This window comes from Alexandromys fortis, unplaced genomic scaffold, assembly GCF_014885135.2.
Source record: "Alexandromys fortis isolate MF-2015 unplaced genomic scaffold, M_Fortis_MF-2015_v1.1 scaffold_199, whole genome shotgun sequence".
Classification (NCBI taxonomy): Eukaryota; Metazoa; Chordata; class Mammalia; order Rodentia; family Cricetidae; genus Alexandromys; species Alexandromys fortis.
In genome coordinates, this window is record NW_026068074.1 from 2306508 (window position 1) to 2321426 (window position 14919).

The 14919-nt window shown below is 44.3% G+C and overlaps 1 protein-coding gene across 2 annotated transcripts in view; it reads right to left on the bottom strand.

The window, feature by feature from the left end:
• Xpo6 (exportin 6) overlaps positions 1-14430 on the bottom strand; it is a 108460-nt gene extending 94030 nt beyond the window's left edge. The window contains exon 1 of one of the 2 annotated variants that reach the window (XM_050121563.1): positions 13919-14430. In XM_050121563.1, the coding sequence (XP_049977520.1) occupies positions 13919-13921 (3 nt within the window). In that variant the 5' untranslated portion in view covers positions 13922-14430. The remainder of the gene's footprint in view (positions 1-13918) is intronic. The other variant, XM_050121562.1, reaches the window with a different exon arrangement.
• Positions 14431-14919: the final 489 nt, after the last annotated feature.

The following is a 14919-nucleotide window of genomic DNA, read 5'->3' on the forward strand; positions in this document are numbered from 1 at the left end:
GGAGTAGCATGCACAAAGCCTTGGTGTGACCTCCAGCAATGCAGAAACCAAGTGTGTTGTGTATGCCTGTAATTCCAGCACTCAGAAAGTAGAAGCAGAATGGCTACCATCCTCAGCTGTATAGTTGACCAAGGACATCCTAAGATACCAGAGACCCTGCCCCCAAATAAATAAATAAATAAATAAATAACTCGGAGCAGTAGGAACACTGAATCCTTTAAGATATAAAATACAGGGGCTGGCTCAATGGGTAAACTGCTTGCTATATAAGCATGAGGAGAACTTTAGCTCAATTCTTAAAACTCATTTAAAAAAAGAAAAAAGAAAGAGAGAGAGAGGAAAGGAGGGAGGGAGGGAGGGAGGGAGGGAGGGAGGGAGGGAGGGAAAGCAGGTATCTTAGTTACTGTTCAATTGCTGTAAGGGGATACCATGATCAAGGCAACTTATAAAAGAAAGCTTTAATTGGGGCTGGCTTACAGTTTCAGAGGGTGAGTCCATGATCATCATGGCAGGAAGCATGGCAACAGGCAGGCATGGCACTGGAGCAGCAGCTGACAGCTTACCTCTCATCCACAAACAGAAGGCAGAGAGAGACCACCCTAATGACACACTTCCTCAACAAGGCCATACCTTCTAACCCTTCTTAAACAATCTACCAATTGGGAACCAAACATTCAAATATGAGCCCATGGAGGCCATTCTCATTCAAAACATTAGCTAGTCATGGCAATGTGCATGTATAATTTCAGCAGTGGGAGGTGAAGACAAGGGTATCCCTGAGACCTGCTGGCCAGCCAGACTAGCCTAATCTGTGAACTCTAGGTTTAATGAGGTACTATCTCAAAAATTAAGGCTGGGGGCTAGAGAGATGGCTCAGAGGTTAAGAGCATTGCCTGCTTTTCCAAAGGTCCTGAGTTCAATTCCCAGCAACCACATGGTGGCTTACAACCATCTGTAATGTGGTCTGGTGCCCTCTTCTGGCCTGCAGGCATACACACAGACAGAATATTGTATACATAATAAATAAATAAATATTAAAAAAAATTAAGGCTGGGAAGCAATTAGAAGAGGCACCCAGACATCAGCCTCTGGATTCTGCACGTACATATACATACAGTGTATACACTTACACACCCATGAATACATAAGCAAACACATACACACTTACACAATAACAACTGGAATACATCAGATGTTGATTTCCTGGTTTGGACACCACTGGGGCACCTAGTAAAGTAGACACAGGATTTTTTGCACCAGTTTTGCAACTTCCTGTGAGCACAGAATTGTTTCAAAATAAAGGGTTGTTTTTAACCTAAGTGGCAGTAACTTTTTTTTAACTATTATGATGCCCCCCCCCAAAAAAGCCAATACCTAGGCATTGTAGCTTTTATGATAATGATATTGGCAAGACTAAAGGCAGGAGGCTCAGCTAACTGAAGGCTGCCTAAACTACATACAAAATAAGGTTTTGTCCAAAAAGAGGGTTGGAAAGGTAGCTTACTCAGAAGACCTCAGTTCAATCTTCAGAATATATGCAGGCGTGCACGCACACATACACACGTACACACATGTGCACACATACACACAGAGCTAGGCATGGTGGCACACACTTGCAATTGCAGTACTGTGGAAGCAGACAAGTGGATCCCTGATAGCAAGACAGCTGACCCAGCCAAGATGAGTTCCATATCAGTAACTGGGGGAAGGTGCCTGAAGAACAGTGCCAAAGGCTGTCTTCTGCCTACCAAATGTGTGGGTACACACACACACCTACACAGGAAGAAAATGCAAGCAAAGAAAACAGGAAAGAAAATTATCACTACCACATAAGTACTGATTTGGGGTACTAACCTCTCTCTGTATGTGCAGCATGCACACACATCATATGCACTCCCTTTTTGTTAACTTCTTTGCACTCCTTGTTTTATTGAGCATGTGGTCACTTCTAAGGTCATCTATCTAGCTGATACTCTATTTGAAGAAAGAAAGGGGGGAAGTAGTGGTTTGAATGAGAAGGCCCCCACAGGTGCATATGTTTGAATGTTTGATCAGCCATTAGTGGAACTGTTTGAGAAGGACTTAGGAGGTGTCGCCTTGTTGGAGAAGGTGTGTCACTGAGGGTGGGTTTCAAGGTTTCAAAATCCCACACTAAGCCCAGTCTTTCACTTTCTCCCTGACTAATGCCTATGGATCAGGATGTAAACTCTCAGCTACTACTCTAGCACCATATCATGGACTGACCCTTTGAAACTATACAACCCAACTAAACACTTTCTTTTAAAACTTGCCTTAGTCCTGGTATCTCTTCACAACAACAAACAGTAATGATGACAAGGAGGAATCAAGCTTCCCAGGACTGATTAGCTAATTTACAAAGCAAGGATCTTTTATTCCAGCTTCATTCAACTCATAAAACACCCCTTGGATACTTCTGCTAGAGTCCTGTACCAGGGTTCTTTTGTTCATTGTTAACTGTAAAAATGAGCCTACTAAATCCAGTATGGTGATTGCAGGAAGATTAATCCAAGTCTGAGGCCACCTGGACTACAGTGAATTCCAGGCTAGGTGGGACTATATAAAAAGACCTTGTCTCAAAAGAGAGAGAGAGAAAGAGAGAGAGAGAGAGAGAGAGAGACAGACGCAGGAGGGAGAGATACATGCTTAGTATCTGCTAAGCCTAATAATGGGTTTATCTAACCTGAAACATGAAAGAAGATGTTCACAGAGAGACAAGTTGTTTGCTTTCTTGTCACATTATGGGATAGCCAGAAATGATAAGATGTCGGCAGATTTGACCACTTCAACCTGTCCACTATGGAGGAAATGTTCTCATGTTTTAAGTTCAGCTGGCAAGATGCACTGGTTTTCTAGAACAGGCTACATTTAAGTAACTGTGCACTACAGAAATCTAGTAATCTCTGTACAACATGGCTTTGGAATTGGAACCAGCTCTGAAACTTGGCTCTGTCAATCACCATGTAATTTTAGACAAGCTATTAACCTTACTACTCCTGAGCCAATGTTCTTATCTTCCTCAATTATAAAATGGGAACAATAATAGTTACACAGCACAAAGACAGAAAGATTACATGAGGAAGCAGTCTGTAGTAGTTAGGGCCCCTAAACAATGGTTACACCAAATGTAAGTAAGAAATACACTATGCTCTCCCTCTAAGCCCCAGTCACCTTCCCTTTCTACTAGCATCTTCCTAGTCCCCTCACTCTGCTGCCCTGTGGCTTTATCAGAGGATCCACACAGCACTGGTCCTAACTCCCCAGACTCACTTCCTACACATGTTCACTTGCCCGGGGCAAAGCTTACAGATTACATGGATTCTAGACAAGTACTGACTCAGCCACACTCTATTTCAGTCCTTACCACATAGCTCAAGTACTACTGCTACCATTTCTAATCTCTCGACCTTCTTGTGTTTATTTCCACTCCTGACTCAAGTATCCAAAATGCTGATCTTACTAGGTACAGCAGCAGCAAAGAGGAGTGAGTAAGCAAAGAAGTTGAGCTTCAACCTTCTGAACTGTTTGACACTTACAAGGCTATATGTAGCCTTTTTAATTATTACATAATAAAGGTAAATAAAAGCAAAAAAACTATAATCAAAGGTAAAATATTAAACTACTGAGCTAGAATGCCTCAAAAAAGTGATGTTTTATCTTATTGAAGATGGTCTCACCTGCAAAAATAATGAAAGGGACAAGCATAAGCAGCAGGCAAGATGAGAAAGAAGGGAAAAGGCCAAAGTGTCCCAAGTGTTCTGAGACTGATGAGTGGGAGGCTGTGAACAGAGAACAAGGTATGATTTGAGAAGTCTAAAAGATATTCTAGGTATCACTTTTTGCATCTAGTAAGTCATCTTCTTCCCCGCTGAGAAGTCTAAAAAGTCATACTGCCTGTGGGAATCAATCCAGAGCACATGTGTTCTAACCACTCTCCCTGATAAAAGCCTGGACTCCAACAAACAAGGGAACCTCCCCTTACTCTGAATTACATCATGTGGCACCTTGGGCTCCCTGAGGTAGCAAACTGATGGAAGAACCTGGAAGCTGGAGGCAGCCTCTTCTATTTCATTTCTGTTGTTATGATAAAATACCTGACAAAAAGCAATCTGGGGTATTTGGCTTACAATTCAAGGTTACAGCTCATTTGCGCAGAAGTCAAGACAGAAACGTGAACAGCTAGTCACACCCACAGTCAAGAACAGAGAAAACAAATGCATGTGTTTTGGGGCTTAGTTCACTTTCTCTAATACAGTGTAGAACTCAAACCCAAGAAATAGCACCACAGTGGGTTGGTCTTCCCACATCAATTAACACAAACACTGGCCAGCCTGATCTAAACAATCCCTCACTGAGACTTTTCCCAGATGACTTGAGTGTGACAAGGTATCAGTTTTTGACAGTAACTATCACAAAGCTGGTGTGGGGAACACCTGTAATCAGCACTCAGGCAGAGCTTCGATCCAGCCAGGATACAAGGGAAACAAACGAAAGAAAGAAAGAAAGAAAGAAAGAAAGAAAGAAAGAAAGAAAGAAAGAAAGAAAGAAAGAAAGAAAGAGAGAGAAAGAAAGACAGAGAGAGAAGGAAGAGGAGGAGGAGGAGGAGGAAGAGGAGGGAGGGAGGGAAGTAGGAAGAAAACAGGCTGAGAGCCTGACGCAAGCAGACTAGAAGGCCATGGTTAAGACACAAACATACTGACACTATCATCACAGGTACAGAAGAAGAGGAAGTAAAATATGACTCAACATTAAGAGTGTACAGTGGACAAATGAGGTCATTAATAGAACTAGGCCATGGGGAAAGAACACTACTCTGAGGGAAGGATGACAGATATGGTTTAGATATTATTAACTGATGGCCACAGCATGCTAAAGTACACATCCATGCCCAAAGAAGGTTTAATTCCTATCAGTACCCAGGTCACAAATGAAGCCATAGGCAGAAAAGAACAAGGGAGACTAAGTCAAGAATTTAACAGCAGAGCTGGAGACAGCTAGATCAGCAGTGAAGACCACTCACCACTCTCAGTTCCCAAGGACACGATGCTCCACACCCACACTGGGCTCACAACCTTCATGACTCCAACTCCATAGGCACCTGCACTCATGTGCACATACCCACACACAAAATGCAAATTAAAAAATGCTTTCTAGTAAAATGAAGAAGGCAACAGCAAAGACATCAAGGGAGCCACAAAAAAGTTATTTCAAGAAAAGGAGACAGCAGATACCAGAAGCCATAAATAATTAAGAAACATAAGGACTAAAAACAGGTTATGAGTTTTTTCTTTTCTTTTCTTTTTGTTTTTGTTTTAAGACATAATAGTATGTAGCCCAAGCTGGCCTCAAACTCACCATCCTCAGTATCCTCAGTGCGGGACCACAGCCATGTACCATAAGTTCCTTATATTGGTCCCAACACACTGAGGTTATAGGTAGGTTTAAAAAAGTAGTTGAAGACCAAAAGTCTGCCTACTGATTAACAATTTATTGTTGTACATTTCAGCGGGCGGTGGTGGCGCACGCCTTTAATCCCAGCACTCAGGAGGCAGAGGCAGGCGGATCTCTGTGAGTTCGAGACCAGCCTGGTCTACAAGAGCTAATTCCAGGACAGGCTCCAAAACCACAGAGAAACCATGTCTCGAAAAAAACAAAAAACAAAACAAAACAAAGAAAAACTGTGGTTCCCTGAGACATTACCAAGTCTGTTCTGTTAGAACTTGCCAAATATATTATGTTNAAAAAAAAAAAAAACATTTCAAATCACTGCCAGATAAAATTTTGAAAGTTCTCATTACAAAGAAATAGTAATTAGAAGGAACAGACATGCTGAGTACAATATTACACTATACCCCATAAACATGTACAATGATTGCACTACAAGAACCTTGGATATTGGGTAGTGGTAGCACATGCCTTTAATTTCAGCTCTTGGAAGGGAGAGGCAGGTAGATCTCTGAGTTCAAGTCCAGCATAGTCTACAGAGCTAATTCTAGGACAACCAAGGCTACACAAAGAAACCCAGTCAAAAGAAAGAGAAAGAAAGAAAGAAAGAAAGAAAGAAAGAAAGAAAGAAAGAAAGAAAGAAAGAAAGAGGGAAGGGAAGGGAAAGAAAAAGATAAAAAAGAAAAAAAAGGCAAGAATCTTGGACAAAATAAAATACTAAGAATACCTTTAAAAGTCAATCTAGGGCTGGAGAGATGGCTCAGAGGTTAAGAGAACTGACTGCTGTTCCAGAGGTCCTGAGTTCAATTCCCAGCAACCACATGATGGCTCACACCCATCTATAATGAGATCTGGTGCCCAGAACGCTATATACATAATAAATAAATTTTTTTTAAAAAGTCAGTCTTCAGCCAGGTAGTGGTGGCTTTAATCCCAACACTTTGGAGGCAGAGGCAGGCGGATCTCTGTGAGTTCGAGGACTATCTCTGGCTAGGGCTGTTACACAGAGAATCCCTGTCTCAGGGGCAGGGGGTTAATCTACAATATGAATTATGAAGAAATGGGGAGAAGAAGGCTAAAACAGACACATGACAGGGGGCACAACTCCACTATATGGTAGTGTTTGCCTAATTCACCTAAAGCTCTGAGCTACATCAGCAGTGGAAGAAAAAAAGCAGAGAAAGTTACACTTCCTCTTCACCCCTGCCTATACCAGCACACTCTCCGCAACTTCAGCTGTCTTCAACTAGACCTTGTATTGCAAGGCACCAATCACCTCAATCACAGCCTCCCATCTATTTATAGACAAGGCCAAATCAAGTATTTTGTCAGCACATGGCCAATCTGTTAATTCTATTTTTCAACCCTTCACGCCTACAAATCCAAATCACCAACTGACTCAAACTTGTAATTATTCCCAGTATCCATGCTAAGTAACTTAACGGCTTCCTAAGTAACTTAAGTTTAGTTTCTTCCCCTTTCTTCACTGATCAATGACGAGATTTTAAAATGACAATTCTCACAGGGCAATGGTAGCACACACCTTTAATCCCAGAATTCAGGAGCCTAGTCTACATAGTAAATTCTAGGCCACTCTGAATCCCACATCCAAGAGCAGGCCTTTGGCACGTCCTACAGACAATATTATCTATTTCACCAGTGATCAAGACACAGCGATGGTCTATTTTCCTTTGAGGGAAATCGCCAGTTACTCTAGGGTAGTTCTAGAAATCTTCCATCAACTAGTTAACTACAAAAGACCTATGCATCATACTGTCCAGCTGCTTCACAAAAGTCAGCACCATGGGTCAATCAATCTATCTGCTGCTTTCTTAACACAAGCTGAGCACAGTGATAGATGCCAAGTATCCAGCATTTGGGAGGCCATGGCAGGAGGATTGGGAGTTTGAGAACAGCTTAGATAGCTTAGACATCTCAAACAGTGAAAGGCAAAAATGATTTTTAAAGATGAGAGAAACGATGTGTTAGAGTGAGGCATGTAGGTAATGCCTTGGGAGCCTGGAAAGTCAGAGTACCCAACTCTCCCTCCAGTCTCCTGACACCTACCGTTCTTTCCTTGTGTGTGAGAGAGAGATCCTGAAACCACACACAAGCACTTTTACCTGGAGGACCTTTTGCCTCCCTTAGCTTTAAGATTCAAACATGTCCTCTCCCAGTTCCTTTAATCTCAAGCAGCCATTCCTTGGGCAAAAAGATTCTGCACATAAGCGAGCTTTTACTATCACTCCAATCTCCATCTCTAGCTATCAGAATGTGTCTCATCTCCCCACTACACTCACTCACCTCCAAGGCAAGTAGAACACTGCCATGAAAGTACAAGTTTTGAGACTAGATCTTTTTTCTTCTCTTTTTGGCACTGGAGTCTTCATGCATACTAAAAGCAAATGTTCTGAATTATACCCCAGCAAGCAAGCGTTTGAATCCCAGCTATCTACCATTTGGTTGCAGTGTGACTCTAAGATACCTAACCTTTCAATGCTTTGAATGCAAACTATAAAATGGAAAAGGAAGGGCTGGAGAGATGTCAGCAGTTAAGAGCACTGGTTGCTCTTCCAGAGGTCCTGAGTTCAATTCCCAGCAATCACATGATGGCTCACAACCATATATAGCGGGATATGATAAAGGTATACATGCAGACAGAGCACTCATTAAATAAATTTTAAAAGAAAAAAGGTTAAGAAAATTAAGAGCTTGTCCAAGTAGTATCACAGGCCTTTAATCCCAGCACTCCAAAAGAAGACATATCTCTGTGATCTTGGAACCAACAGGGTCTACATAATGAGACCTACCTCAAAATACAAGTACAGACAGATAGATAAAATAGATTAGATAGATAGATAGATAGATAGATAGATAGATAGATAGATAGATAGATAAAGGGAGGAAGAGAGGGAAAAAAGTTTGGGGCTGAAATGATAGCTCAAGAGAGTAAAGAGGCCAATCCCACAAACCTGTCAACCTGAGTTCAAATCCCAAAACCCACATATAAGGCTAGATATGGTGGCACACATCTATAATCCCAGAACTCCTATACTGAGATAGGAGGCAAAGAGAAGAGACTCACCCAGAAGATCGAGGACCATACAGCACAGCAGTAGAACCCAGAAAGACCGACCCTCCCTCCATCAGGTGGGAGAAGAAAGGGGCTCCTGAAAGTTTCCTGTGATCTCCACACATGCACCATGACGTGCACACACCCACACTCACATACAAATTATAAAGTAAAAAAGGTTGTTAAGGCCTGGCTAGAAGAACTGAAAACCTAGCTAGTCATTTCTTGATATTGAACTGCCTCTCTAGACTGTCTCCAATGGCACTGCCAAACACGGGACCTCTGAGCACTACTTTACTTTGTTTGCTTCCTGTCTTGTCACATGGTGCCTCCCACAGCACGGTGTACAGTACAACACATCACATGTGAAAGGTCTAATTTTGTCTTCATTGCAGGGACCACATTAGAAAAACAACCTTTAATCTATACAATGGGGAGGGTGCATATATCAAACACAGGTGTCATTCATCAGTGGATCCCTTGCTTTTGATACAAGGTCCTTCATTGGCCTAGAGCTTACTAAGAAATCTAGGGTGGCTAGCCTGCAGGCCCAGGATCTGGGCATCACCAGCACTGGGATTACAACTGCTTTTGTTTTCGTTTGGTTTGTTTTTTTGTTTTTCAAGACAGGGTTTTTCTATAGCTTTGGAGCCTGTCCTGGAACTCGCTCTAAAGACCAGGCTGTCCTCGAACTCACAGAAATCTGCCTCTGCCTCCTGAGTGCTGGCTGGGTTTAAAGGTGTGCACTATCACTGTCCGGCTACAACTGCTTTTTAAGTGGGTTTTGGGAATTAAAGTTAGAGCATCATGTTTGCAGAGCAAGTACTCTTTCAACTAAGCAATCTTCCTAAACCCACTCCAGTGTGTATGAGAGAGAGGGAGAGAGGTGTGAGTGAGAGTGTGGGTAAATGCTCTCATGACACACATGTGGAGGTCAACACTGTGGAGTTGGTTCTTCCCTTCCTCTGTGGATTCCAGGAATAGAACTGGGTCATTAGGCTTTCAAGGCAAGCACTTTCACACACTAAAGCCATCTTAAGTAATTGGAGGGGAAAACAGGCCAGTTAGACGGTGACATACACCTGTCTCTACTCCTAAATACTAAGCACTCTACTTAGGAGTAGAGACAGGAGGATCGCTACAAGTTCAAGGCCACTAGTCTACATAGTCTAGTCTACATAGACTTTACAAGTACTAGGGATACATAAGACACACAAACAAATACACACACACACACACACTTCTACAAAAAAGGTTGCTAATTTAAGCAAGGGCTCAATCTTGCACAAAATTTCTATATAAAGCAGCACCTCACTCAATATTGAGAACCAGTTTTCAGAAAGGTTAGAAGGAACCACTAACATGTTACATCTCTCAAGAACTGCAGAATAAAGGCTGGGAATATAGCTCAGTGGTAGAGCGCTTGCCTAGCATGTGTGAGGCTTACGTTCAACTCTCAGCAAAGGAAAAAAAAAGTCAATAAATTAAACTTCAGAAGTCAACCAAAAATGATTCAGTCATTTCAAACAGCATTCAAGGAGCTGGCTCAGTCTTTCACTTATGTGCCTGCTCTTGAAGAGGACCTGGATTTAGTTCCTAACACCGACATGGTAGCTAACACCAGTCTGTAACTCCAGTTCCAGAGGACCTGATGCCCTCTTCTGATCTCTACTGGCCTCAGGCACACATGTAGTATCCAGATAAACAGGCAGACAAAAAGTTCACACCCATAAAACAAAAGTTAACTTTTTTAAAAAGGGAGTTGAATACATCTAGCCATTTAGTAACTCTGCTCTGTAACTATGAATCTTTTTAAGTGGTAGTATATGTGCAGCTCAAGATCCTTCCAGCTACAGTGATAGTTTTGTTTATTTTTAACTCAGTTATTCCCATGTCCGACTCCTGCCAATCTTAGACTCCAACAAAGCAAGGGTGGGTGACACTCCCAATTACCCTTCCCATGATGCCGCTCAGAGTGCAACAAAGTATAGAGGCCTTCCAGCAGAGCTCGGCAGATTGCTAGCAGGTACCCTACATCTGTTTGCCTTCCCTCTGCTAGTGACAACCAGGCAGGATTGTTGTAGTTAACTAATACTGAACCAGTAAAAGCAGCACATAAAAATAACTGGCATATGATGGAGGGTGGAAGGTGGAGGTTAAAGCAGGGTCTCACAAAGAGCCCAGGCTGACCTGGAACACACTACTCAGACCAAGATGATCTCAAACTCTTGGCAATCCTTTTGAGCCACCAATATACTAGGATTACAGGTATGCACCACTGTACCTGATCAGAGATGTAATTTTTACCTGTTGTGCCATTTTACTCATTTTTAAAGGACATTTAAGGGGCTAGACAGATGGCTCAGCAGTTAAGAGCACTAGCTGCTCTTCCAGAGGATCTGGTTCAATTCCCAGTACCCACATGGCAGTTCACAACTGTCTGTAACTTCAATTCCAGGGAATCTGATACCCTTACACAAAGGGAAAACACCAATGCACATTTAAAAAAAAAAAAAAGACATTTAAAACACATAGATTTAGATCAACAATTATCTTAAAGGCTATAATGTAGCCAGGCCTACTGGCACACACCTATAGAAGGCTCAAGCAGGAGGGACAGGAGTTCAAAACCAACCTGAGCAACAAAGTGAGTTCAAAGCCTGCCTGGTATACAACCACCCTTCAATCTCCAGAGTCGCACTGCAAGCTGGTATGAATGAAGAGAAAAATGATTATTGAAATAAAAGGCTGTGATTCCCATTAAAAGACCCTTGTTCTGTCAGGCACAAACCAGGCAATGGCTTCCTGACTAGCAGACAAAGACCACACCACCCAATCCTCTTCTGGAACAATTGCTGATGAACCTTTAGGATTATGACAGTAGATCCTATTGGTCTCACACCCACAGTGGCTTCTTTCTGCATGCATAAATAGAGTTCTACATACAAAATCAACAGCTTCACAATTATTTATTCAAAGGTAATCATGATCTTAATGCCTTCTGAGCACAAGGGCGACTTACTAGTTCTGCTGTATACAAAATTCTGTCCCAGCAACATGGAAAGTTCCCTGAGGGCAAGGCATTGATCTATCTAGAAAGATGGACATTCTCTAGGGTGCAGCATATAAAGACTACTTAAAACTAACCAAAAGATTTGTACACTCAGAGCCAGAGAGATGGCTCAGAGGTTAAGAACATTGGCTGTTCTTCTAGAGGACCAGGATTCAATTCCCAGCATCCACGTGGCAGCTCACACCTGTCTGTAACTCCAGTTTCAGGGTTTCTGACACACTGACATAGACATACATGCAGGCAAAACACCAATGAACATCAAATAAAAATAAATTTTAAAAAAGATTTATATATTCATATTCATACCGTAGCAGAAGCAAATCAGGTATCCACTGAGGGATGAATGAGCAAGCAAAAGTGGTGCACTCGTGCTGACGGAAAGGAATTCTGCACATCCTACAACACTTACAGAATGGTGCACTTGTGTGCAGGGGTTAGAAGGAAAGAAACAGAAAGGGAAATGGTGGTTGGGAGTCCAGGGAACAGAACTACTAATGGAGGGAGCAGGGGTTAGTATTTCAGGGTACAATGTTTCAGTTGGGGAAGGTTCTGGAAATGTAGACCATGACAGCTACACAATATAATGCACATAATGCCAATGAACTGTAAGTTAATTTAAGTGATTAAGTATATTGTATCACAATTTAAAAATTCAAACACTTGGAACTGGAGAGATGGCTCAGCAGTTAAAAGCGCCGGGTGCTCTTCCAGAAGACCCAGGTCCAATTCCCAGCACCCACACGATAGCTCAAAATTATCTATAACTCCAGTTCCAGGGGATCTGACACCCTCACACCAATGCACATAAAATTAAACAAATTTTAAAAACTTCAAACATTTGGTACAGTGGCCAACACCTTTAATCCCAGCACCTGGGAGACAAAGGTCAGTGGATCTCTTTGAGTTCTAGTCTGGTCTATGTAGAGAGTTCCAGGACAGTGAGAGCTACATAGTTAGACTGTCTTTGGAGGAGGGGGGGTTGAATTCAAACATTTTATAAAATTATTGAAGAAATGTTAAGAATTCATAGATGTTCCATCTTTGAATTATTTTTAGAGAACGTTTTTATAGAACATCTCTACATTGTACAAATGAACTCAGAGCTCAACAGATCTGCCACCTTTTATAGTATACACCATATATAAACGTATACATCATATATAGTACCCAAAGTACAAATTACACCATGCTACTCAGTTTTGACGGTGTGTTTTACTCAGCTTGCTTGTAAAGCCAGGAGGACTACTTGAGTGCCTTAGATCTTTTTTCCAAAACCAGGACCTTACACACTACCCACCCACCCCTCAAGACAGCCTAGTCTTGACAGTCTAGTCCAGTCTAGCACAGTTAAAAAACTGTGCCGACGATTACATTTTCACTACACCACTAACTTGCCAGGCAATGGGGAGAGGTGGGGTGCTATCCCTGGAGATGCTCAAATGCTGGCTGGGCAATCAACCACTCATCGTGGGCTAGATGCCAAACTGAGGAAGATAAGGAATCAGACAACTAACTTCACCTTGCCAACTGTGATGGGCAGATAAGGCTCAGAAACAGTACAATGGCGAAAGCAAACTACTGTGAGTTCACAAACCCAAAGGAGTACAGACGGCTAGAGGGCCTGGAAGTGGGGGAGAGGGGTAACCTTCCTTCCAAAGGTTTTTGAGCTGGATCTGAAAGGATGCAGTTTTCCAGGGAAAGGACCAGAACATAAAGCAGAAAGAACAGCGGCCAAGATGCCCAAAGATCCCACTGCTGACTCTGCCATCATCTCTATCTGTAACCTCTGCAAATCGCACTCTAGGTTTCTCCAAATGCAGACCTACAGATGGGCAGAATGGTCTCCAAAAATCCAGCCAGTTAGAACGGACTGCTGATGTTCAAATCGCACCAGTGTCCCAGAGGAGTCGCTTGACCTTGGGCAGAGTAATTAACTGCTCCGTGCCTCAGTCTCCCCCATTTCCGGGTGTGGTGTAATAACTAAACATATGTCAATCACTTAGCAGAGGATATGGCACACAGTACGCCATCAATAAATTAATGATACGGGTAATCACGACTCGCTGCACTAGGAGCACAGCAAACTCAGAGGCAGGGGGTTGTACCCGCGGCGCTCACAAGGTTCCCCCCACCAGACACCCAGTCGGGGGAGGGGGGAAGGGAGCGTACAGCCTGGTAGCACACACTACTGCACGCGTGTGTCACCGGCCTGGCTCGCACGCGCCTCTCCCCGCCCCAGGGAGAAGCGATAACCCAGTAGCCCCGAGGCCCACTACCACCCCTCCAACCGGGTCCTTGACCCCACTCACCATGCTGGCCGGGGAGGGGGTGGCTCAGGTGAGTTGGCTCTTGGGATCCAACGCGTCCCGTTCGCACAGTTCAGGTCATGGTCTCGGCAGGCTCGGGGAGTCCCCCGCCCATGCAAAGACAACCCGTTCCCCACCCGGGTCCCGCCGGCACCTTTAAAAGGAGCACAGCGGCCTCATCGAGGACCCCCGAAGCTATTCATCCAGACCTCGGCCCACCCCAGGCAAACGTAAAAGCAGGAAATGGGGTAAGGAGGCAGCCCCCGCCTGGGCCCGACCCCCAGGAAGGAGGCTGCGGGCCCAGGCAGGGATTCCCCGGCCTCCGCGGCCCGAGGCAGCGACGGGCCCGGACGGGGCTGGAGGGGCGGAGGCTGCCCGGGCCTGGGCGGCGCGGCCGGCTCAGGAAAGAGGCCCACGGGCCCGCGCAGTCCTCGCCACCTCTGCCCTCGCCACGGCCCCGATCCGCATCCCTGCGCGCCGCCCGCAGCCGCCGCTCGCCCCGCGCGGCCACCCCCAGCCAACAGCCCAGCGCGCCGGAAGTGGCGAGCACCAGGCGGCCTCAGCCCGCGGCCTGCTGCGGCGCTGGAACCGGACCAATCCGGAATCAAGTGAGGGCAGAGGAGGGCGGGGCCGCACCTGACGGTTCGCTGGCCCCGCCCACCTCGTCCCCGCCCAAGCGGCGGTGGACGGCCGCGTTGGTAAAGGGACGCGCGGCCATTTTGGTAAAGGGGTGGTTTCCCTTTCGTTTCTGTCGCTCATTCATTCCGCAAATCATTTTTGAGCGCCTTTCCGAACCCTGGTACCAGACTTGAAGTTCCGCGGGGCTGCACTGTGCTCTCCTGGGGCCTCTATTCGTTCAGTCCACTGCTCTGGCTGCTAAGATCAGAAAGTGACACAGGACGAAATAGAAACAGTGTCACGATCTTAATTGGCTTCATCCTCAATTGTAGAGTCAGACAATACTTAATAGAACAAAACAGAGAACAAAGGTTCCAATGAGCAGA